We start from the raw sequence: 24,495 nt of genomic DNA on the forward strand, positions 1-24,495 counted from the left end.
ACTTGCAGGTGTACCTAATAAAGTGGTCACTCAGTGTAAATTTATCATCAAAGTTCGTATGTGTTTCCAGATACAACCTTCAGGTTTATTTTCTTGCAGACATTTACAGGAAAAATAAAGAAATGCTGTAGAATTTATGAAAAACTGTGCAGCGGACAAGAGTTACAGAGAAAGCGAAGAGTGGTGGGGGAGATAAAGATGTGTTTGGTGGCAGGATCATGTTAAGGAAGGAGGAAGTTGCAGAAAAAGATGTACTGGATACAATGCCCATGGGGTGGTAGGTGAGGACAAGGGGGACCCCATACCTGTTACTGCTGTGGGAACATGGGGTGAATGCAGATGTTTGGGAAATGAAGGACATACAGGTGAGGGCAGCATCAAATTTGGAGGAAGGGAAGCCCTGATCTTTGAAGAAGGAATACATCTCAGATGTTCTGGATAGGAAAGCCTCAGCCTGAGAGAATATGCAGCAGAGATGGTGGGACTGAGTAAAGGGAATGGCATTTGTCCCCTTTGGTTCAAATGCTCTTGAACTCTTCAACAATTTTCAGTTTCTGACTTATGGACTCCTTGCTTAATTACCTGTCTTTGAATCAAATTATACATGCAAGATATAAATTTTTTGATATTTCCTTTTTGAATTAAAATTTCTATTTCATTAGATTTCGGCAATAACATTGTTTGACCTAATTTTTCTCTTAAATAAGCCCTTAATTGAAAGTAACAAAATAAAGTGTTGTTTGATATTTTATATTTATTCTTTAATTGTTCAAATGACATTAATATACCTCCTTCAAAACAATTCCCTATATATCTAATCCCTTTTTGAATCCAATTATATAAAAGTTGGTTGTCCATTGTGAAAGGAATAAGTCTATTCAAACTCAAACTAAATAAGTATCAGAAAGAATTTATAAAAATTGCACTGGCAGTAGCCAAAAAAGCTATTGCAGTTACTTGGAAATCGGATACACATTTAAGTATAGATTCTTGGAAGAAAGAAATCTATGGTTGTATTCCATTAGAAAAAATTACTTATAATTTAAGAGATAAATATGAAACATTTTTGAAAATTTGGAGCCCTTATTTACAAAAGACAGGATTAAATATATGGATGCTTTGAAGATGAAACAATTGGTTATTAGGGGAAAGAAATAAATATACATATTAAAATTATTACGAATTCCATGGAGCATGTGGAGATCTTCCAACCACCAGGCATTCTTTCTTTCTTTCTTTCTTTTTTTTTCTATAGGGCAGTTAGGGGGGAGGGGTTAAGGGGAGGGGGTATGGGTTATATACATTGTTTTTTCATACTTTGTAATCATTTAAAAATGCAATAAAAAATTATTAAAAAAAAAAACAATTTTCAGTTTCTTGGCCCTGATTACTTCATTTTCACTATGGATGTCAGTCCCAATACACTTCCATCCTCTACCAAGAAGACCTTAAAGCTCTCTACTTCTTTTTGAAAACAGATCTATCCAGTTCCCCTCCAGCACCACCCTCCTCCATCTGGGAGATGGGTACTCACAATAAACAATTTCTGTTTCAGCCCCGCCCACCTTATCCAAACCCATGGGCGCCCACATGGACTATGCCTGATGTTTTGTCAGCAGTGTTGAACAGTCCATGCTCCAAGCCTTCACTGGTAATGCTCCCCTTTCTTTCTGCGTTACATCGATGACTGCATTGGTGCTGCTGCCCGTCAATTTCATCAACTTTGCCTCCAACTTCCACCCTGCCCTCAAATTCACCTGGTCCATTTCTGACACCTTTCTCCCCTTTCTCAATCTCTCGGTCTCCATCTCTGGAGACAAACTGTCTGATGACATCTTTTTATAAATCTACCAATTCCCACAGATGATTTCATTTTTTCCCACCCTGTCACTTGTAAAACTACTATTGCCTTTTCTCACTTCCTCTGTCTTCTCCACATCTGCTCTTGGGATGAGCCTTTCCTTTCCAGGATAGCAGAAACTACTTCCTCCTTCAAATAATGTGGTTTCCCTTCCTCCACCATTGATGCTGCCCTCACCCACATCACCCACATTTCCTGGACATTCACCCTCACCATTTTCCCTTGCCCTTACCTACTGACCCAGGAGCATCTGTCAATGGGACCCCACCACTAAATACTCCTGCCTTCCCACCCCCAGCCCTCAGCTCTCCGCTTTCTGCAGGGATCACTCCCTTGTCCATTTGTCCCTAGCCACTAATCTTCCTCCTGGCAAGTGTAAGAAGTGATACAGCCCGTCCCTCTCCTCCACTCAGGGTCCCAAACAGTCCATCCAGATGAGGCAACACTTCACCCTAGTTTCATTTGTGGCCACTTCCCATATACAGTGCTCCTGACGCAGCCTCACCCCCATCGGGCTTTTGTCGAGCACCTTTGCTGCATTTACTACAACAGGTGGGATTTTCCAATTGCAACCGCCATTCCCATTCCCATTCTGACATGTTGGTCCAGGGTCTCCACAGCCGCAATGAGGCAGCACTTGTTCAGGGAAGCAACATCTCATATTCTGTCTGGGAAGCCTCCTGAGGACGTGAAAAATTCTTTCTCTAACTTTCACTAATTTCTCCCTCCTCCAATTTCCCTATTTTTCCATTTCCTATTCTGGACATGTCTCACCTCTTTTCTTCTCCTCAGCTGGCCATCACCTCCCTCTGGTCTCCCTCCTCCTTCCCTTTCTCCCATGGTCCACTCTCCACTCCTATCAGATTCCTTCTTCTTCAGCTCTTCACCTATTACCTCCCCACCCACCCAACTCCCCCCTCACCTGGTCTCAGTATCACCTCCCTGCTTGTATTCCTCCCCCTCCCCAACCTTGTTCTGTCTTCTTCCCCTTCCTTTCCAGTCTTGATGAAGGTCCCGACCCGATTAAGATGAACTGTTTATTCAATTGTATAGATGCTGCCTGAATGGTTAAGTTGATCTGCATTTCCAGCATCTGCAGAATCTCTTGAGTGTATGATTTTTTATTTTTACTTTTTTAAATTTTGTTATTATTTTTCCCTCTCCTCCACCCTCTGTCCTCCATCTTTCCCCTCCACCCTCTGTCCTCCCTTCCCCCTCCACCCTCTCTCCTCCCTCTCCCCCTCCTCCACCCTCTGACCTCCCTATTCCCCCTTCCACCCTCTCCCCTCCCTCTTCCCCTCCTCCATCCTCTCTCCTCCCTCTTCCACCCTCTGTCCTACCTATTCCCCCTCTCCACCCTCTCTCCTCCCTCTCCCCCCATTCCCCCCTTCTCTATTTGCATAGGTACATGGATGGCAGGGGTATGGAGATCTATGGGCCCGGTGCAGATCGATGGGGGGGCATTTTAGCTGGTTTCAGCATGGGTGGGAAGGGCAGAAGGGGGTGTCTCTGTGCAGTGTTTCTTTATGACTCTATAACTCTAAAATTAATCTCAGGGTTATATGTGGTGACATGTATGTACTTTGATAATTTACATTGAACTTCAAGTAAGTGCAGATAAAGAAATAAAGTTCAAGGTACACAATGAGGTAGATTGGGCAATCAGGAGTTCATCCTTCGATTTGAGGTTGTTTAGTGCAATTTCCAGTACACAAGTGTAAAGGAAAATAAAATAATTATTACTCTGGATACAATGCAGCACAAAAAAGAACAATAAATATACATACATAGAGTGATTGTCTGTTCATAAAGTGACGCTAGACACAGGAGTGTCTGTATAGAAGGTGACTGACAGGAAATGATAAAGTAGTGGTGTTTGGGGGTGTGGAGGGTGGGTTAGTGGGTGGAGGTGTTGATCAGCCTCACTGCTTGGGGAAAGGAACTGTTTTTGAGTCTGGTGGTCCTGGTGTGGGTGCTACATAGCCTCCTCCCTGATGGGAGTGGGACACACAGTCTGTGAGCAGGGAGGGTGAGACCCTCCATAATGTTACTGGCCCTTTTCTGACACCTTTCTATATACAGTGCCTATAAGAAGTATTCTCCCCTTCGGAAGTTTCATGTTTTATTGATTTACAACGTTGAATCACAATGGATTTAATTTAACTTTTTGACACTGATCAACAGAAATGTGTCAAAAGTGAAAATAAATTTCTACAAATTGATCTAAATTTATTACAATTATTAAACACAAAATAATTGATTGCATAATTACTCACCCCCTTCAAGTCAGTATTTAGTAGATGCACCTTTGGCAGTAATTACAGCCTTGAGTCAATGTGGATAGATCTCTAAAACAACACACACAAAATGCCGGTGGAACACAGCAGGCCAGGCAGCATCTATAGGGAGAAGCGCTGTCGACGTTTCGGGCCAAGACCCTTTGTCAGGATTCTATCAGCCTTGCACATCTGGACACAGTAATTTTCCCCATTCTTCTTTACAAAACTGCTCAAGCTCTGTCAGATTGCATGGGGATCATGAGTGAACAGCCCTTTTCAAGTTCAGTTACAAATTCTCAATTGGATTGAGGTCTGGACTCTGACTTGGCCACTCCAGGACATTAACTTGGTTGTCTTTAAGCCATTCCTGTGTGGGTTTGGCTTTATGCTTGGGGTCATTGTCTTGCTGAGAAACAAATCTTCTCCCAAGTCACAGTTCTCTTGCAGACTACATCAGGTTTTCCTCCAGGATTTCCCTGTATTTTGCTGCATTCATTTTACCCTCTACCTTCACAAGCCTTCCAGGGCCTGCTTCAGTGAAGCATTCCTACAGTGTGATTCAGACATCACCATGCTTCATAGTAGGGATGGTGTGTTTTTGATAATGTGCAGTGTTTGGCTTATATTAAACATAACATTTAGTCTGATGGCCAAAAAGCTCAGTTTTGGTTTCATCAGACCATAGAGCCTGCTACTAGCTGACTTCAGAGTCTCCCACATGCCTTCTGGCAAACTCAAACCAAGATTTCACAGAACCACAGAACATTACATCACAGAAACAGGCCTTTTGGCCCTTCTTGGCTGTGCTGAACCATTTTTCTGCCTAGTCCCACTGACCTGCACCGGGACCATATCCCTCCATACCCCTCTCATCCATGTACCTGTCCAAGTTTTTCTTAAATGTTAAAAGTGAGTCTGCATTTACCACTTCAACTAGCAGCTCATTCCACACTCCCACCACTCTCTGTGTGAAGAAGCCCCCCCCAATGTTCCCTTTAAACTTTTCCCCCTTCACCCTTAACCCATGTCCTCTGGGTTTTTTTCTCCCCTGGCCTCAGTGGAAAAAGCCTGCTTGCATTCACTCTATCTATATCCATCATAATTTTATATACCTCTATCAAATCTACCCTTATTCTCCTACGCTCCAGGGAATAAAGTCCTAACCTATTCAACCTTTCTCTGTAACTCAGTTTCTCAAGTCCCAGCAACATCCTTGTAAACCTTCTCCGTACTCTTTCAACCTCATTAATATCCTTCCTGAAATTAGGTGACCAAAACTGCACACAATACTCCAAATTTGGCCTCACCAATGCCTTATACAACCTCAGCATAACATTCCAACTCTTATACTCAATACTTTGATTTATAAAGGTCAATGTACCAAAAGCTCTCTTTACTACCCTATCTACCCGTGATGCCACCTTTAGGGAATTTTGTATCTGTACTCCCAGATCCCTCTGTTCTACTGCACTGCTCAGTGTCCTACCAATTACCTTGTATGTTCTACCTTGGTTTGTCCCTCCAAAATGCGATACCTCACACTTGTTTCATGTGAGATTTTTCAACAGTGGCTTTCTCTTTGCCACTCTCCCATAAGCTGTGACTGGTGAAGCACCCGGACAACAGTTGTTGTATCCAGTCTCTCCCATCTCAGCCACTGAAGCTTGTAACTCCTCCAGAGTTGTCAGAGGTCTCTTGGTGGCCTCCCTCACTAGTCCCCTTCTAGCACAGTCACTCAGTTTTTGAGGAAAATCCTGATTGTGTAGCATGTGTTCTGGGACCATGCGAGGCTGCTCAAGATGTATGCTAGGCAGATTTACAGCTGTGTCATATTCTTTCCATTTCTTGTTCTCAAAGGGATATTCAGTGACTTGGGAGTTTCCTTGTATCCGTTTCCTGACTTGTGCTTTTCAGTAACATTTTTGTGGAGTTGCTTGGAAAGTTCTTTTGTCTCCATGGTGTAGTTTTTGCTGGGATACTGACTCATCAGCAGTTGGACCGTCCAGCCACAGGTGTATTTTTACTACAAACAATTGAACACCTTGACTGCACACAGGTGATCTCCATTTAACTAATTATGTGACTTTGAAAACCATTGGCTGCACCAGTGATGATTTGGTGTGTCATTTTAAATGGGAAGGGGGTGAATACTTACGCAATCAATTATTTTGTGTTTTGTATTTGTAATTAATTTAGATCTCTTTGTAGAGATCAGTTTTCACTTTGACCCAAAATATCAGTGTCAAAAAAAGCCAAATTAAATCTGCTATGATTCAATGTTGTAAAACAATAAAACATGAAAACTTTCAAGGGAGGTGAATACTTTTCATTGGCACTGTATATGTACTCATTGGTGGGTCGAGGTGCTGGTGGTGCTTTGGGCAGTTTTGACTATCTGTTGTCGAGCCTTCCTGTCCGCCATGAGCAGTTTGGTACCAGGCAGTGACGCGGTTTGTCGGGATGCTCTGTACTGCACATTGGTAGAATGATCTGAGTACGAATGTGCACAGTCCAGCTCTCTTCAGCCTCCCAGAAGGTAGCGATGATAGGAAGCGTTCCTGATTGTGTTCTGGGACCATGAGAGGTTGTGCGAGGTGTGCACTCCCAGGGATTTGAAACTCCTGGGAGCTTGGATTGGTACATGTGTGTCTTGGGACAGATCCAGATTTATCTACGACATCTGTCTCCCATTGCAGATTTTAGCTACAGTGACTGCCGAACCGCGGGTGTTTTCTACCTCCACCTGGGGCATGGTTACAATCTGAATCTGACCCAAGCACGGAGCGCCTGCCAACTTTTCGACACGGTGCTGGCGACAGAGGCCCAGGTACAACAGGCATGGTCGCAGGGTTTTGAAACGTGCAGGTAAGTGCAGGCCCCTTACACTGATTAGTCTCGGGTGATGGGATGCAGGCTAACAAGCACATTGGATTCTGTGTGCTCTGACACAACCTGGGCAATAAAACAATTCACAACATTGAAGGAATCTGTAAACTCCACCGTGGATTGTACCAAGCCTGGTTGTGGAAGGAGTGTGGGGCATGGGACTAGCAATACCATCCTTTTAAAAACCTAGAGCTTTAGAAACAGCAACAGAGCTCCAAAGACCTTATCCCTGGGAGAAGAAGGAGCTTCAGCTGGAGCAGCATGGTAGTGTAGCGGTTAGCACAACTCCATACAGTGCCAGTTACAAGGGTTCGATTCCCACTGCTGCCTGTCCGTTCTCTCCAGTTTCCCCCACAGTCCAAAGATGTACCAATTGGTAGGTTAGTTGGTTTTTGTAAATTGTCCCATGATTAGTCTAGGATTCAGTTGAGGGATTGCTGAGTGGCACAGCTTGAAGGGCCTGTTCTGATCTCAATAAATCCTGAAAAAACAGGGAATTCTGATTGGATAATCTGGGATAAACAGAAACGTGAGAAACACTGTACCTTTTTCCGTAGATGCTACCTTGCCTGCTGAGTTCCTCCAGCATTTTGTCTGGGATAAACAAACAGTCTCAGTAATGCTGTCAGGGAAAGTGGTGGACTCTGCTCCCCAGCCCTCCGAATTTCCCACTCGGATCTCTTAGCCCTTAACTTCTCCTCACCTGCTTATCATCTTCCCCTGGTGCCCTTCCTCCTTCCCTTTCTCTAATGGTCCACTCTGCTCTCCCACCAGATTCCCACTTCACCAGTAACGTCATGAGCCCTGTGGGCCTGTGCACCTGGATTTGTTAATTGTCGACTTATGAGTCATTAAGCCATTAAACTTTCTGTTTAATCTTATTGAGTTTATTTTGACTGGCATAGAACTCCAAGTGGGGTCTAACTAAGGTCTTATATAGCTGTAACATTACCTCCTGGTTCTTGAACTCAGTCCCATAGTTGATGAAGGCCAACATACCATACACGTTCTAAACAATGCTGTCAACCAGTGCAGCAGCTTTGAGTGTCCTATGGACACAGACCCCAAGCTCTCTCAGAGCCACCACACTTCCAAGAGTCTTACCATTAATACTATATTCTGTCTTCAAATTTGACCTACCAAAATGAACCACTTCCCACTTATCTGGGTTGAACTCCATCTGCCACTTCTCAACTCAGTTCTGCATCCTATCGATGTCCCACTGTAACCTCTGACATCCCTCCACACTATCCACAACATCTCCAACCTTTGTGTCATCAGCAAACTTACTAACCCATCCAGGTCATTTATAAAAATCACGAAGAGTTGGGGTCCCAGACCTGATCCCTGAGGCACCCCAATGGTCACCGGCCTCCTTGCAGAATACGAACCATCCACAGCCACTCTTTGCCTTCTGTGGGCAAGCCAGTTCTGGATCCACAAAGCAATGTCCCCTTGGATCCCATGCCTCCTTACTTTCTAAATGAGCCTTGCAGGAACCTTATCAAATGCCTCATCCCTCATTCTCCTGAATTCTGGTGAATACAGGCCCTGAGCCATCAAACACTCTTTTTATGACAAGCTGTTCAAACCTGGAACCATTTTTGTGAACCTCCTTTGAACCCTTTCAGTGCATCCTTTCTTAGATAAGGGGCCCAGAACAGCTCACAATACTCCATGAGGCCTCACCAGTGCTTTATGAAGCCTCAACATTACATCCTTGCTTTTATATTCTAGTCCTCTCGAAATGCCAACATCATATTTGCCTTCCTCACACCCACTTAACCTGCAAATTAACCTTTAGGGAACCTTGCACATTACTTCTTCAAAGAATTCCAACAAATTTGTCAGGCAAGATTTCCCTTGAGGCCTGTTTTATCATCTGCCTCCAAGTACCCCGAAACCGCATCCTTATCATAGAAACAGAAAACCTACAGCAGAATACAGGCCCTTCAGCCCACAATGCTGTGCCGAACATGTACTTACTTTAGAAATTACCTTGGGTTACCCACTGCCCTCTATTTTTCTAAGTTCCATGTACCTATCCAAGGGTCTCCTAAGAGACCCCATTGTATCCACCTCCACCACCGTTGACGGCAGTTCATACCTCACACTCACTACTCTCTGTGTAAAAAAAACTTACCCCTGACATCTCCTCTGTACTTATTTCCAAGCACCTTAAAACTGTGTCCTCTTGTGCTAGCCATTTCAGCCCTGGGAAAAAGCCTCTGACTATCCACACAATCAATGCCTCTCATCATCTTGTACACCTCTATCAGGTCACCTCTCATCCTCCGCTACTCCAAGGAGAAAAGACCGAGTTCACTCAATGTATTCTCATAAGGCATGCTCCCCAGTCCAGGCAACATCCTTGTAAATCTCCTCTGCACCCTTTCTATGGCTTCCACATCCTTCCTGTAGTGAGGCAACCAGAACTGAGCACAGTACTCCAAGTGGGGTCTGACCAGGGTCCTATAGAGTTGTAACATTACCTATCAGCTCTTGAACTCAATCCCACAGTTGATGAAGGCCAATACACCATACGTCTTCTTAACCACACAGTCAACCTGCACAGCAGCTTTGTGTGTCCTATGGACTCGGACCCCAAGATCCCTCTGATCCTCCACACTGCCTTACCATTAATACTATATTCTGCCATCATATTTGACCTACCAAAATGCACCTCCTCACAATTATCTGGGTTGAACTCCATCTGCCACTTCTCAGCCCAACTTTGTATACTATCGATGTCCCTCTGTAACCTCTGACAGCCCTCCACATTATCCACGACACCTCCAACCTCTGTGTCATTGGCAAGTTTACTAACCCATCCCTCCTTTTCCTCATCCAGGTCATCTATAAAAATCATGGAGAGAAGGGGTCCCAGAACAGATCTGTGAGGCACAGCACTGGTGATCAACCTCCATGCAGAATATGACCCGTCTACAACCACTCTTTGCCTCCTGTGGGCAAGCCAGTTCTCGATTCACAAAGCAATGTCCCCTTGGATCCCATGCCTCCTTACTTTCTCAATAAGCTGTGCATGGGGTACCTTATCAAATGCCTTGCTGAAATCCATATACACTACATACGTAACAATTGACGCCAACACCTTCCCAGCCTCTGAGGTCAGACAAACTGCCTATCTCCCTTCCTGAAGGGTAGAGTGACATTTGCAATTTTCCAGTCTTCCTGAACCATTCCAGAATCTACTAAAGATTATTACTAATGCTTCCACGATCTCTTCAGCCACATCTTTCAGAACCCTGGAGTGTACACCATCTGGTCCAGTAGACATCCACCTTCAGACCTTTCAGTTTCCCAAGTACATTCCCCCCAGTAGTGGCAACCACTCACTTCATGCCCCTGACACTCTTGAACTTCCGGCACAATGCTAGAGTCTTCCTCAGTGATGACTGATGCAAAACTCCGCTTCATTGCACAACACCCACTCCAGAATAGCTGATCCCATAGTGGGCTCAACCACAGCAATTTCTTGAGGACTTTCATGACAAATACAAATGAACAAAGTGGAGTCAATGAAAGATTGATGAAGCAACAGTGTGCAAAAGACAACTGTGCAAATACAAAATACAATAAATATTGAGAACGTGAGGCAGAGTCCTTGAAAGTGATCTCACTGGTTGTGGGTACAGTTCAGATATGGAGCGAGTGAAGTTGAGTAAAGTTGTTCGAGAGCTTGATGGATGATATTCCTAAACCTGGTGGCAGCAGAGAGAACAGAGCACGGCCTAGATGGCCCACTCACACACTAACCGCTCCCCTTGCCCTGCCTTGTTTTATTTGACCTTTCTAATGAATCCCACAGTCACGCCGGGGAATTTGCCTGCCCGTGGCTGATTGAGAACACTGGTCAGTTCCTCTAGAGTCCAGCCGCTAGGCAGCCTCAGGGCTGACCTTCAGCCCATCGAGTCTGCTGCTCCATTCCATCGTGGCTGATTTATATTCCCTCTCAACCCCATTCTCCCCGTGTCAACTGGGCACTAACGATTACATCTCTGTCTAGGTATGGCTGGGTGGAAGAAGGATACCCTGTTATTCCAAGGATCACCCCGAAGGAACCCTGCGGAAAGAATAGAACGGGCGTAGTGACGTGGAAGCAAGACCATACCTTCCTATTCGATGCTTACTGCTTCCGAGAGAACGGTAACTGGAGCCAGCCGCAGGTTACACTGGGAGATACCCTGCTTGCATGGCTCAGGGCGTGGCTTGGCAGGGAGGGCAGATCAGCGGTCCTGGCTGAGGTACCGTTTCCCAGATGCTAGCAGCTGGAACAGTTTGTGGTTTGGATGACCCAGGTCTCCAATGATCCTTCAGGCCCTTTTTACACACCTGTCTTTGTAAATGTCCTGAATCATGGAAAGTTCACATCTACAGATGCGCTGGGCTGTCCGCACCACTCTCTGCAGAGTCCTGTGATTGAGGGAGGTACAGTTCCCGTACCGGGCAGTGATGCAGCCAGTCAGGATGCTCTCAGTTGGACCCTGATAGAAAGTTCTTAGGATTTGGGGGCCCATACCAAACTTCCTCAGCTGTCTGAGGTGAAAGAGACTCTGTTGTGCCTTTTTCACCACACAGCTGGTGTGTACAGACCACGTGAGGTCCTCGGTGATGTGGATGCCGAGGAACTTAAAATTGGTGCTGAATCCCAGGAGAGAGAATTTATAGAATGCCTACAAGATGGCTATTTTGAGTAGCTTGTGGTTGATCCCACTAGAGCAATGGCAAATCAGGTTTGAGTGTTGTTTAGTGAACGAGATTTGATTAGGAAGTTTATGATGTTACATGGAACCAGCAGTAATAGGTGTAGAACGGAGACAGAGTATTATCGCAAAACAACTAAGTTTATTAACACTCAACCAAGAACATAGAAAATTAAACAAGCGACTAACTTAAAACGAAGTTAACAGCGCTATGCGTCTATAGCTCCCAAACGGTTAAACATTGAAACTATTCTTAACAGAGTCTCACTGAAGCACAGTCTCAGAATGTCATTTCAGAAATTTTCAGGGATTCATGGGGTAACTGAGAGGAGGGACGTTTAGTTTCGAAGTGTAGTGAAGTGATGATCTTGAAAGCAGAAATTCAAAATACAGCAAAGCGAGTCTCGCAGAAATACGCCAAAACAGCCACCGTACCCTTCCGAAGGCGATTTGGCAGACACACAGTGTGGCAACTAAAGGCAGGAAGTACAGTGTGGGGGACAGAGCCTTCATTCAGTCAGCGGGGGGGCGTGTCCAGACAGGTATATGTAGTTCACCACATTCACCCCTCCCCCCCTTTGTTTTAAAAGAGAGTCCCCATGGGGCGAAGTTTCTTACAAGTATATTTACAGGTTAAGTCTATCAGGTGGTCGAATATGTCGCTGCGATCTACGTAGCACCGGCTGTGATTGCACTGGTGCCGGTTGTGATTGCACAGGTGTCGGTGGTGATTGCACCGGCTGTGATTGTACAGGTGCCGGTGGAGATTGCACCGGCTGTGATTGCACTGGTGCCAGTGGTGATTACACCGGCTGTGATTGCACTGGTGCCGGTTGTGATTGCACAGGTGCCGGTGGTGATTGCACCGGCTGTGATTGCACAGGTGCCGGTGGTGATTGCACCGGCTGTGATTGCACAGGTGTCGGTGGTGATTGCACCGGCTGTGATTGCACAGGTGCCGGTGGTGATTGCACCAGCTGTGATTGTACAGGTGTCGGTGGTGATTGCACCGGCTGTGATTGCACAGGTGCCGGTGGTGATTGCACCAGCTGTGATTGTACAGGTGCCGGTTGTGATTGCACAGGTGCCGGTGGTGATTGCACCAGCTGTGATTGTACAGGTGCCGGTTGTGATTGCACAGGTGCCGGTGGTGATTGCACCGGCTGTGATTGTACAGGTGTCGGTGGTGATTGCACCGGCTGTGATTGTACAGGTGCCGGTGGAGATTGCACCGGCTGTGATTGCACTGGTGCCGGTGGTGATTGCACCGGCTGTGATTGCACTGGTGCCGGTGGTGATTGCACCGGCTGTGATTGCACAGGTGTCGGTGGTGATTGCACCGGCTGTGATTGCACAGGTGCCGGTGGTGATTGCACCAGCTGTGATTGTACAGGTGCCGGTTGTGATTGCACAGGTGCCGGTGGTGATTGCACCAGCTGTGATTGTACAGGTGTCGGTGGTGATTGCACCGGCTGTGATTGCACAGGTGCCGGTGGTGATTGCACCAGCTGTGATTGTACAGGTGCCGGTTGTGATTGCACAGGTGCCGGTGGTGATTGCACCGGCTGTGATTGTACAGGTGTCGGTGGTGATTGCACCGGCTGTGATTGTACAGGTGCCGGTGGTGATTGCACCAGCTGTGATTGTACAGGTGCCGGTTGTGATTGCACAGGTGCCGGTGGTGATTGCACCAGCTGTGATTGTACAGGTGCCGGTTGTGATTGCACAGGTGCCGGTGGTGATTGCACCGGCTGTGATTGTACAGGTGTCGGTGGTGATTGCACCGGCTGTGATTGTACAGGTGCCGGTGGTGATTGCACCAGCTGTGATTGTACAGGTGCCGGTGGTGATTGCACCGGCTGTGATTGCACTGGTGTCGGTGGAGATTGCACCGGCTGTGATTGCACTGGTGCCGGTGGTGATTGCACCGGCTGTGATTGCACTGGTGCCGGTGGTGATTGCACCGGCTGTGATTGCACAGGTGTCGGTGGTGATTGCACCGGCTGTGATTGTACAGGTGTCGGTGGTGATTGCACCGGCTGTGATTGCACAGGTGCCGGTGGTGATTGCACCGGCTGTGATTGCACAGGTGCCGGTGGTGATTGCACCAGCTGTGATTGTACAGGTGCCGGTTGTGATTGCACAGGTGCCGGTGGTGATTGCACCAGCTGTGATTGTACAGGTGCCGGTTGTGATTGCACAGGTGCCGGTGGTGATTGCACCGGCTGTGATTGTACAGGTGTCGGTGGTGATTGCACCGGCTGTGATTGTACAGGTGCCGGTGGTGATTGCACCAGCTGTGATTGTACAGGTGCCGGTGGTGATTGCACCGGCTGTGATTGCACTGGTGTCGGTGGAGATTGCACCGGCTGTGATTGCACTGGTGCCGGTGGTGATTGCACCGGCTGTGATTGCACAGGTGTCGGTGGTGATTGCACCGGCTGTGATTGTACAGGTGTCGGTGGTGATTGCACCGGCTGTGATTGCACAGGTGCCGGTGGTGATTGCACCAGCTGTGATTGTACAGGTGCCGGTTGTGATTGCACCGGCTGTGATTGCACAGGTGCCGGTGGTGATTGCACCGGCTGTGATTGCACAGGTGCCGGTGGTGATTGCACCAGCTGTGATTGTACAGGTGCCGGTTGTGATTGCACAGGTGTCGGTGGTGATTGCACCGGCTGTGATTGTACAGGTGCCGGTGGAGATTGCACCGGCTGTGATTGCACTGGTGCCGGTGGTGATTGCACCGGCTGTGATTGCACTGGTGCCGGTGGTGATTGCACCGGCTGTGATTGTACAGGTGTCGGTGGTGATTGCACCGGCTGTGATTGTACAGGTGCCGGTGGAGATTGCACCGGCTGTGATTGCACTGGTGCCGGTGGTGATTGCACCGGCTGTGATTGCACTGGTGCCGGTGGTGATTGCACCGGCTGTGATTGTACAGGTGCCGGTGGTGATTGCACCGGCTGTGATTGCACAGGTGTCGGTGGTGATTGCACCGGCTGTGATTGTACAGGTGTCGGTGGTGATTGCACCGGCTGTGATTGTACAGGTGCCGGTGGTGATTGCACCGGCTGTGTTTGTACAGGTGCCGGTTGTGATTGCACAGGTGCCGGTGGTGATTGCACCGGCTGTGATTGTACAGGTGCCGGTGGTGATTGCACCGGAGACGGTGGTTGTGCTGGTTCCGGCCTGACTGGAGGTGTCAGCCCATTAGGCGTCAGTGATCCCTCATGTGTGTGCGAGATGCCTGGTATATACGCGTACGAGACACCCGGTATAGGAGTGTTGTGAGGAGTCTGTGTAGGGCTCGGTGTGCGCGGTGTCACCTCGGGTACAGAGTTCATAGTTACCGTGGAGTGTTCGGGGTAGTGGTCTGCTGCTCCTGCGGGCACCAGGTCGCGGACGGAGACCGTGTCCTCCCGCCCATCAGGTAAGACCACGTAGGCATACTGGGGGTTCGCATGAAGTAGGTGAACCCTCTCGATCAGCGGGGAGTATTTATTGCTCCTCGCATGTTTCCGGAGCAGCACTGGCCCTGGGGACGTCAGCCAAGCCGGTAGGGTGGTCCCAGTGGCAGGCTTCCTGGGAAAAGAGAATAGGCGTTCGTGAGGGGTGGCATTGGTGGACGTACATAACAGGGAGCGGATAGAGTGGAGTGCCTCGGGAGGACCTCCTGCCAGCGAGAGACCGGCAATCCTTTTGACTTAAGGGCCAAAAGTGTGGCCTTCCACACTGTGGCATTCTCCCTCTCCACCTGTCCATTTCCCCGGGAATTATAACTCGTGGTCCGACTAGTAGCAATGCCCCGAGCCAGCAGGTACTGGCGCAGCTCATCACTCATAAAGGAGGACCCTCTATCACTGTGGATATAGCAGGGATATCCGAACAGAGTGAAGAGCTGGCGCAGGGCTTTTATGACGGACGTGGCAGTGGTGTCGGGGCAGGGAATGGCAAAGGGGAACCGTGAGTACTCGTCGATAACATTGAGAAAATAGACATTGCGGTCGGTGGAGGGAAGGGGGCCCTTAAAGTCAACACTCAGTCGCTCAAAGGGGCGGGTGGCCTTGATAAGTTGCACCTTTTCAAGACGGTAGAAATGCGGTTTGCACTCAGCGCAGACTTGGCAGTCCCTGGTCATCGTCCTGTTGTCCTCAAGGGAGTACGGCAGGTTCCAGGCTTTCATGAAATGGTAAAATCGGGTGACCCCCGGGTGGCAAAGATCTGCATGGAAGGCGTATAGCTGGTCGAGCTGTGCGCTGGCACACGTTCCCCGGGATAGGGCATTGGGGGCTCATTGAGCCTTCCAGGCCGGTACAGGATATCATAGTTGTAGGTGGAGAGTTCTATTCTCCACCGCAAAATTTTATCATTTTTGATTTTGCCCTGCTGTTGGTTGCTGAACATGAATGCAGCTGAGCGCTGGTTGGTCAGCAAGCTGAACCTTTTGCCAGCGAGATAGTGCCTCCAGTGCCTAATAGCTTCCACTATGGGCCTTGGCTTCTTTCTCCACAGCGGAGTGCCGAATTTCAGGGCCCTGAAGGGTACAAGAGAAGAATGCTACCGGCCTTCCTGCCTGATTGAGTGTAGCAGCCAGCGCGAAGTTGGAGGCGTCACTCTCTACTTGGAAGGGAATGGTCTCGTCAACCGCATGCATCGTTGCTTTGGCATTGTCCCCTTTAATGCAGCTGAAGGCCGCTCGGGCCTCGGCAGAGAGGGGAAAAGTGGTAGACTTGACCAGGGGGCAGGCCTTGTCTGCGTAATGGGGGACCCATTGGGCGTATTTGGAAAAGAAGCCCCGGCACCGTCTGAGGGCTTTGAGGGTGGTGGGAAGAGGGAGTTCTAACAGGGGGCGCATACGGTCTGGATCAGGGTCAATGACCCCGTTTTCCACGACATACCCAAAGATAGCAAGACGGGTGGTTCCGAACACACACTTGTCCCTATTATAAGTAAGGCTCAGGGCTTTGGCCACTTGGAAAAATCGTTGGAGGTTGGCGTTGTGATCCGGCCAGTCGTGACCACAGATGGTGATGTTATCCAGATAGGGAAATGTGGCCTTCAGTTGGCACTGGTCCACCATCCGGTCCATTTCCCTCTGGAAGACAGAGACACCATTTGTGACACCGAAGAGGACGCGCAGGAAGTGATAGAGCCTGCCGCCCACCTCAAAGGCGGTGTAGGGGCGGATGAGGAGCTGGTGATAAGCGGATTTCAGATCTATTGTTGAGTACACCCTGTACTGAGCTATCTGACTGACCATATCCGCAATGCGGGGTGGGGGGTACGCGTCAAGCTGCGTGAACCTATTGATGGTTTGGCTATAGTCCAAAGTGGCCATTGTACCATTACAGTGTAAGCAAGTTCACGATACGGTCTGTTTCGAAGAGTCCACAAAAAGTGAGAAATTCACCACGTAACTGACAGAAGTCCCTTTTCCAGGAATGGTCACCACACACCCGAGACTCTGCAGGGGTCACCAAAGTGGCTGCCACAAATCCACATTTGAATTACAAAATGTCAGCCACCTCCGAAATGCACAGCATTATCGACTACCCTTTTGGGATTGATCAAAGTTTGCACTCTTCACTCTCACTAACAATTCTGCTGTCCAAACACAATGACTGTCCACCAAAGTGTGTCTCTCTCAAAGTGTCTATCAAAGTGTGTCCCTCAAAGTGTGTCCCTCTCAGTATGTCCCTCACAAAGTGTGTCTCTCTCAAACTGTCTATCAAACTGTGTCCCTCAAAGTGTGTCTCCCTCAAAGTGTCTCTCTCAAAGTGTCTATCAAAGTGTGTCCCTCAAAGTGTGTCTCTCTCAAATGTGTCCCTCAAAGTGTGTCTCTCTCAAATGTCTCCCTCAAAGTGTCTCCCTCAAAGTGTGTCTCAAAGTGTGTCCCTCTCAAAGTGTCTCCCTCAAAGTGTCTCCCTCAAAGTGTCTCTCTCAAAGTGTCTATCAAAGTGTGTCCCTCAAAGTGTGTCTCTCTCAAATGTGTCCCTCAAAGTGTCTCCCTCTCAAAGTGTCTCCCTCAAAGTGTCTCCCTCAAAGTGTGTCCCTCTCAAAGTGTCTCCCTCAAAGTGTGTCTCTCTCAAATGTCTCCCTCAAAGTGTCTCCCTCAAAGTGTGTCTCAAAGTGTGTCCCTCTCAAAGTGTCTCCCTCAAAGTGTCTCCCTCAAAGTGTGTCCCTCTCAAAGTGTGTCCCTCTCAGTGTGTCCCTCTCAAACTGTCTCTCAAACTGTGTCCCTCAAAGTGTGTATCAAACTGTGTCCCTCAAAGTGTGTACCTGGAGCAATCTGTGCGTCTCGTTTTACACTGTTCGGGTAGGTCATTGTGTGACAGTACAGGAAACAAAGTGACAGATTTCCAGTATATCATTTACTTTCCCAAGAATTGATACTGGGTACATAACACACACAGATTCCGTGTACATCAGAAACTGTCCCAGGTGCTGAAACTGGGATTCATAACACCTCCCCCAAAAAGGGAAAATTTTGATTTTGAAGCAAATATTTTTAAACTAGATTAGAGTATAAAGCAATACATATGTGATTAACATGTAGCACATTATAGAAGTGTATACTAATACTAATTTCTATTTTATTTTTAAATTTAACATCCAGACAATCAATCTACCATGTTATTGTCTTCACCTTTCACATGCTTTATTATAAAACCAAATTCCTGCAAAACCAGATCCTGTGGTATTCAAAATGGCAACACACACATAATGCTGTGGAACACAGCAGGCCAGTCAGCTTCTATAAGGAGAAGCGCTGTCGACGTTTCAGGCCGAGACCCTTCGTCAAAATGGTGTTTGAACAACCATTTTCCCTACTCCACTTCACCACAAAACAATTAACCATCATGTGATCAGGTGCTTACCAGCTCCAAAGTCTGCCTGAACTTTACCCTCCACAGGTTTTGTAAGTTTTTCTTCTTGACTAGATTTATTACAGCCTTTGTACACCACGGTTCCTGTACCCCACCATAACTTCCCTGTCTCATTGGAATGTACCTATGCAGAACTCTGCACAAATATCCCCTTAACATTTGCCACATTTCTTCCATACTTATCCCTGAGAACATCTATTCCCAATTTAAGCTTCCAATTTCCTGCCTGATAGCCTCATAATTCCCCTTACTCCAATTAAATGCTTTTCTAACTTGTCTGCTCCTATCTCTCTCCAATGCTATTGTAAAGGAGATAGATATGATCACTATCTCCAAAATGCTCTCCCACTGAGAGATCTGACAGCTGATCAGGTTCATTTCCCAATACCAAATCAAGTACAGCCTCTCCTCTTGTAGGCTTATCTACATATTGTGTCAAGAAACCTTCCTGAACACACCTGACAAACTCCACCCCATCTAATCCCCTTGTTCTAGGGAGATGTCAATCGATATTTGGGAAATTAAAATCTCCCATCATGACAACTCTGTTATTATTACATCTTTCCAGGATCTGTTTCCCTATCTGCTCCTCGATATTCCTGTTACTATTGGGCGGCCTATAAAAAACACCCAGTAAAGTTATTGACCCCTTCCTGTTCCTAACTTCCACCCACAGACTCAATCCCTCCATGACGTCAACCTTTTCTGCAGCTGTGACACTATCTCTGATCAACAGTGCTACGCCCCCACCTCTTTTTCCTCCCTCCCTGTCCTTTCTAAAACATCTAAAACCCGGCACTTGAAGTAAGCAGTTCTGTCCCTGAGCCATCCAAGTCTCTGTAATGGCCACCACATCATATCTCCAAGTACTGATCCACGCTCTAAGCTCATCTACTTTGTTCACAACACTCCTTGCATTAAAATAGACACATCTCAAACATTCGGTCTGAACATGTCCCTTCTCTATCACCTGCCTATCCTCCCTCTTGCACTGTCTACAAGCTTTCACTATTTGTGAACCAACCTCCTCTTCTCCAGTCTCTTCAGTTCGGTTCCCACCCCCCAACAATTCTAGTTTAAACTCTTCCCAGTAGCCGTAGCAAACCTCCCCACCAGGATATTGGTCCCCCTCGGATTCAAGTGCAACCCGTCCTTTTTGTACAGGTCACACCTGCCCCAAATGAGGTCCCAATGATCCAGAAATCTGAATCCCTGCCCCCTGCTCCAATTCCTCAGCCACACATTTATCCTCCACCTCATTCTATTCCTATTCTCAGTGTCGCGTGGCACAGGCAGAAAACCTGAGGTTACTACCTTTGCAGTCCTGCTTCTCAATTTCCTTCCTAACTCCTTGTAGTCTGTTTTCAGGACCTCTTCCCTTTTCCTACCGATGTCTTTGGTACCAATATGTACCACGACTTCTGGCTGTTACCCCTCCCACCGCAAGATGTCTTGGACATGATAGGAAACACCCCGAACCTGAATCAGCAACAAACAGGAAGCAAGCAGAGTGAGGCATGTTGAAGAACAATAAGGGTGAAATGCACAGTCATCAGGATGTTGTAAGAAGCAGGAAGGATCTGCTGTCAACAAACTCACTCAAAAACTCTTTGTGAGACCCATCCCAGTTCAAGAAAGATAAATCAGCTGAATTAATGGCTTTCTCAAACACTATGCTTCAAGAAACTGACACATCCCATTTCTACAGTGGTACTCGAAAGTTTGTGAGCACTAGAATCTTCTCTATTTATGCATAAATATGACTTAAAATGTGATCAGATATTCACATAAGTCCTAAAACTAGATAAAGAAAATCCAATTAAATAGTAGTAGGCAGCTGTCGGTCCCAGGTTTGCGCCTCTGGTGGACTGTGGGAGAAGATTTGAAGAATCAACTGTTGCCCATGCAGCGGGCTCCCCCTCTCCACGCCACTGATGTAGTCCGAGGGAAGGGCAAGCGCCGATACAGCTTGGCACCAGTGTCGTCGCAGAGGTTGCCAGAGTGAAGTTGTAAACAACATCAAACTGCCTTAGGGACCCCGGCTCTGGATTTCTTCCTCGGGGTTTACTCCCGAAGCCTTTCCCAGGGGTGGGTATGGCCCCAAGGCAGCTGAGGTTTAAAATTACAGTTTTTCTTCTCCGAGGTGGGCTGCCGTCCAAGGCTGATGTGCCCCACCTGCCCGAAGCAACTGGTTTTGAGGCGCCAGTGGTCCTTCTTTGCCCCTTCTCTTGTCAGTAGAAATGGTTTCGCCGGGCCTAGTAGCTAAGCCACACGTGAAGGCCAAGAGTTGGACTTAGCTGTCAGAGGCTGTTAGAATCGCACTCCATTTGGAGCACTTTATTAGTGGGAGCACCCCAGTTGTGACAACCTTAGGAAACCCAATTAAATAAATAACACAAAAATTATTATACTTGTTACAGTCAGGGGAACAGTGTAATACAGTCATGGAGCATTACAGTCAGGGAACAGTGTAATACAACAATGGAGCATTACGGTCAGTGAACAGTGTAATACAGTCATGGAGCGTTACAGTCAGTGAACAGTGTAATACGGTCATTGAGCATTATAGTCAGTGAACAGTGTAATATAGTCATGGAGCAGTGTAATACAGTCGTGGAGAGGTGTAATACAGTTATGGAGCAGTGTAATACAGTTGTGGAGCAGTGTAATACGGTCTGGAGCAGTGTAATGGAGCAGTTGTGGAGCATTACAGTCAGTGAACAGTGTAATACAGTCGTGGAGCAGTGTAATACAGTCAAGGAGCATTACAGCACAAAAGCAGGCTCTATGGCCCATCTAGATAATGCCAAACTACTATTCTTCCCAGTTCCATTGGCCTGCACCCAGACCACAGCCCTTCATGCTTCTCCCATCCATGTACCTATCCAAACCTCTTAAATGTTGAAAATGTTCTCTGTTCTATCTAAAGTCAATTTCATCTCTTTCCCAGATTCCAAGAGGGTGAATGCCTGTGAGCCATTAGAAATTCGACCCACACCCTTTGTGACAGAGTTATCATCGGTGGATCCAGATATGAGGACAGTCCCTGCGTTCAGCTCTGAAACAATGCCCCACCTGGACACCAGGGTGACCACCCTACCTCAGGACTCGAGGACCACTATGCCCACCCTGACTCAAGTGTCGATGTCAACACAAGTTAATGGGGTGACAGACCCAAAGGGGAACAGGATGTTTTTGGGCAATAGAATTATCTACTGCGGTAAGTGGTTAACAGTAAAAGTGGGGCTTCTCGTGGCCCCCCTTGGTAAATCAGGCCTGTTAGCAGTCAGTCCCCGTGGAACGGAGACCAATACATTGTCCCTTCCTTCTGTTCCTTTTTACACCCGCTCCCTGGCTGCCATGTTGTGGCTTACCTCTACCTGTCATTGTGCCGTAGTGTGCCTCTGTGAAATCCCACCTGCCCCCAGGTTTCAATCGAGACACAGGGCAGTAGTTGGGTGTGAAGATGAAGTATTGCTCTCTCCTTACCCTTGCCTCCCTCATCTCCCCTTCAGAGAACCACAGCCTCTGCAGATCCTGAGCAATGACCAACACCAGCAATTCTGCAGATGCTGGAAATCCAGAGCAACACGCACAAGGTGCTGGAGGAGCTCAGTGGGTCAGGCAGTCCCTATAAAAATGAATAAACAGTTTGATGTTTCAGATGGAGATCCTTCTTCAAGCCTTGCACAATCACCGGCTTTACTTTGCAACGCAATTGACCCCTTTTCCTTTCTTACCCACAGTGCTGGTTGTGGTGTTCGTTCTCCTCCTGGCCCTCGTGATTATCCTGATTTGCTTCCTGAAAAAGTAAGAGCCTCCTTAGGTTGTGGCTGAGGGGGAGGGGGAGTTATCAAAATGCATACCAGATCAGGAACGGAGCTTTCCATTGGGGAGACGCGTGAGAAGAGTTTGATAGCTCTGGGCCTGCTCACTGGAGCTTTTAAAGAACGGGGGAGGGGGGGAATCTCATTGAAACATATTGAATATTGAAAGGCCTAGATAGATTGGATGTAGAGAGGACGTCTCCTGCAATGGAGGAATCTAGGACCAAAGGGCACAGCCTCAGGACAGAGAGACATGCATTTAAAACAGAAATTAGGGGAAATTTCTTTAACCTGAGGGTAGCAAGACTGTGGAATTCGTTGCCACAGATGGCTGAGGAGGCCAAATCATTTTGGTATATTTAAAATGGAGATCAATAGATTCTTGATTAGTCAGGGCATCAAAGGTTACAGGGAGAAGACAGGAGAATGAGGTTGAGAGGGATAATAAATCAGCCATGGTGGAATGGGGAAGCAGGCTTGATGGGCCAAATGGTGCAATTCTACTCCTATATCTTATGATTCCTAAGACCATACTACATAGATTTGTGGGATAGCAGGTCAAGTGGACTGTAGTGTAGATGGGCAAGAGGAAAACTCAATTGGAGGATGAATATCAGAGTGAAAGAAGTGGTACAGTGGGACTGCTGGGAGGCTCAACAGAGTGAGTGCCCTTTCCTTGAAGAGGAAAATATGAACTAAGAAAAGTAAAACCTTTTAACCTTGCTACACACCTGATGGGCACTTAGAGTCATAGAGCACTACAGCATGGAAACAGGCCCTTCAGCCCATCTAGTCTGTGGTGAACTATTAATCTGCCTAGCCCCATCGACTTGCACACCCCTCTCATCCACACTCTATCCAAATTTCTTTCAAATGTTGAAATCAACCCTGCATTCACCACTTGCGCTGGCAGCTCCTTCCACCCACTCACCACCCTCTGAGTGAAGAGGTTCACCCTCACATTTCCCTTAAACTTTTCACCTTTCACCCTTAACCCATGCCCTCTAGTTGTAGTCCCACCCGACCTCAGTGGAAAAAGCCCTCCTTGCATTTACCCTATTTATACCCCTAATAATTTTCTATACCTCTATCAAATCTCCTCTCAGTCTTCTACTTTCTAGGGAATAAAGTCCTAACCTATTCAAACTTTCCCTGTAACTCAGGCCCTCAAGTCCTGGCAACATCCTTGTAAATTTTTTCTGTACTCTTTCAATGTTATTTACATCTTTCCTGTAGGTAGGTGACCAAAATTGCACACACTACTCCAAATTAGGGCACACCGGCATCTTATACAACTTCATCAATAACGTCCCATTTATACCCATCGATACCAAAGCCCAAAGGGTGATTGGAGGACTGGCAGCTGATGCCCAATGGCCGTAGCCATTACTGAGCCTGGATCCAATAGAAGCCCATTGTCTGTTAGTCCGCTGGAGTCCTAGGGTTGGACGATTGTTTGTGTGGGTGGTTTGGAAGTAGGAAAGGGGGTTGTTTTGCTGTCGTGTTCTGTGTTGTTCTGACAAACTTTATGGGTATACTACATCGGTGCTGAAAATGTGCGTTGACACCTGCAGGCTGCCCCCAGTTCATCCTTGGGCTGTGTTGGTTGTCACTGTATGTTTCTATGTCCGTAGAAGATGGATCTGATAGAGATTTATAAGATTATGAGAAGCATAGGTAGAGTGGACAGACGGTATCTTTTCCCCAGGGTTGAAATGTAGTACCAGAGGACATGTGTTTAAGGTGATGGGGGTAATTTCAAAGGAGACGGGTTGGAGAAGTTTTTAGACGGAGAGTGGTGGGTGCCTGGGGTGCTGCTGGAGGCACAAACATTGGGGGCTTGTAGAAAATGTTTAGGTAGGCACATGACTGTGAGGAAAATGGAGGGATTTGGACATTGTGTAGGTAGGACTGATTAGTTTAGTTGGCCATTTGATTATCAATTTATAAGACCATAAGATATAGGATCAAAAGTAGACCATTCGGCCCATTGAGTTTGCTCCGCCATTCAATCATGGCTGATCCAAT

General features: G+C 47.2%; 1 protein-coding gene across 1 annotated transcript in view; it reads left to right on the plus strand.

The window, feature by feature from the left end:
• lyve1a (lymphatic vessel endothelial hyaluronic receptor 1a) overlaps window positions 1-24,495 on the plus strand; it is a 38,544-nt gene that overhangs the window by 12,611 nt on the left and 1,438 nt on the right. Inside the window, exons 2-5 of the mRNA XM_059974003.1 lie at window positions 6,837-7,005; window positions 11,054-11,193; window positions 21,591-21,860; window positions 22,387-22,450. Of these exons, the coding sequence (XP_059829986.1) occupies window positions 6,837-7,005; window positions 11,054-11,193; window positions 21,591-21,860; window positions 22,387-22,450 (643 nt within the window). The remainder of the gene's footprint in view (window positions 1-6,836; window positions 7,006-11,053; window positions 11,194-21,590; window positions 21,861-22,386; window positions 22,451-24,495) is intronic.

The sequence above is a fragment of the Hypanus sabinus genome, chromosome 7 (genome assembly GCF_030144855.1).
Source record: "Hypanus sabinus isolate sHypSab1 chromosome 7, sHypSab1.hap1, whole genome shotgun sequence".
NCBI lineage: Eukaryota > Metazoa > Chordata > Chondrichthyes > Myliobatiformes > Dasyatidae > Hypanus > Hypanus sabinus.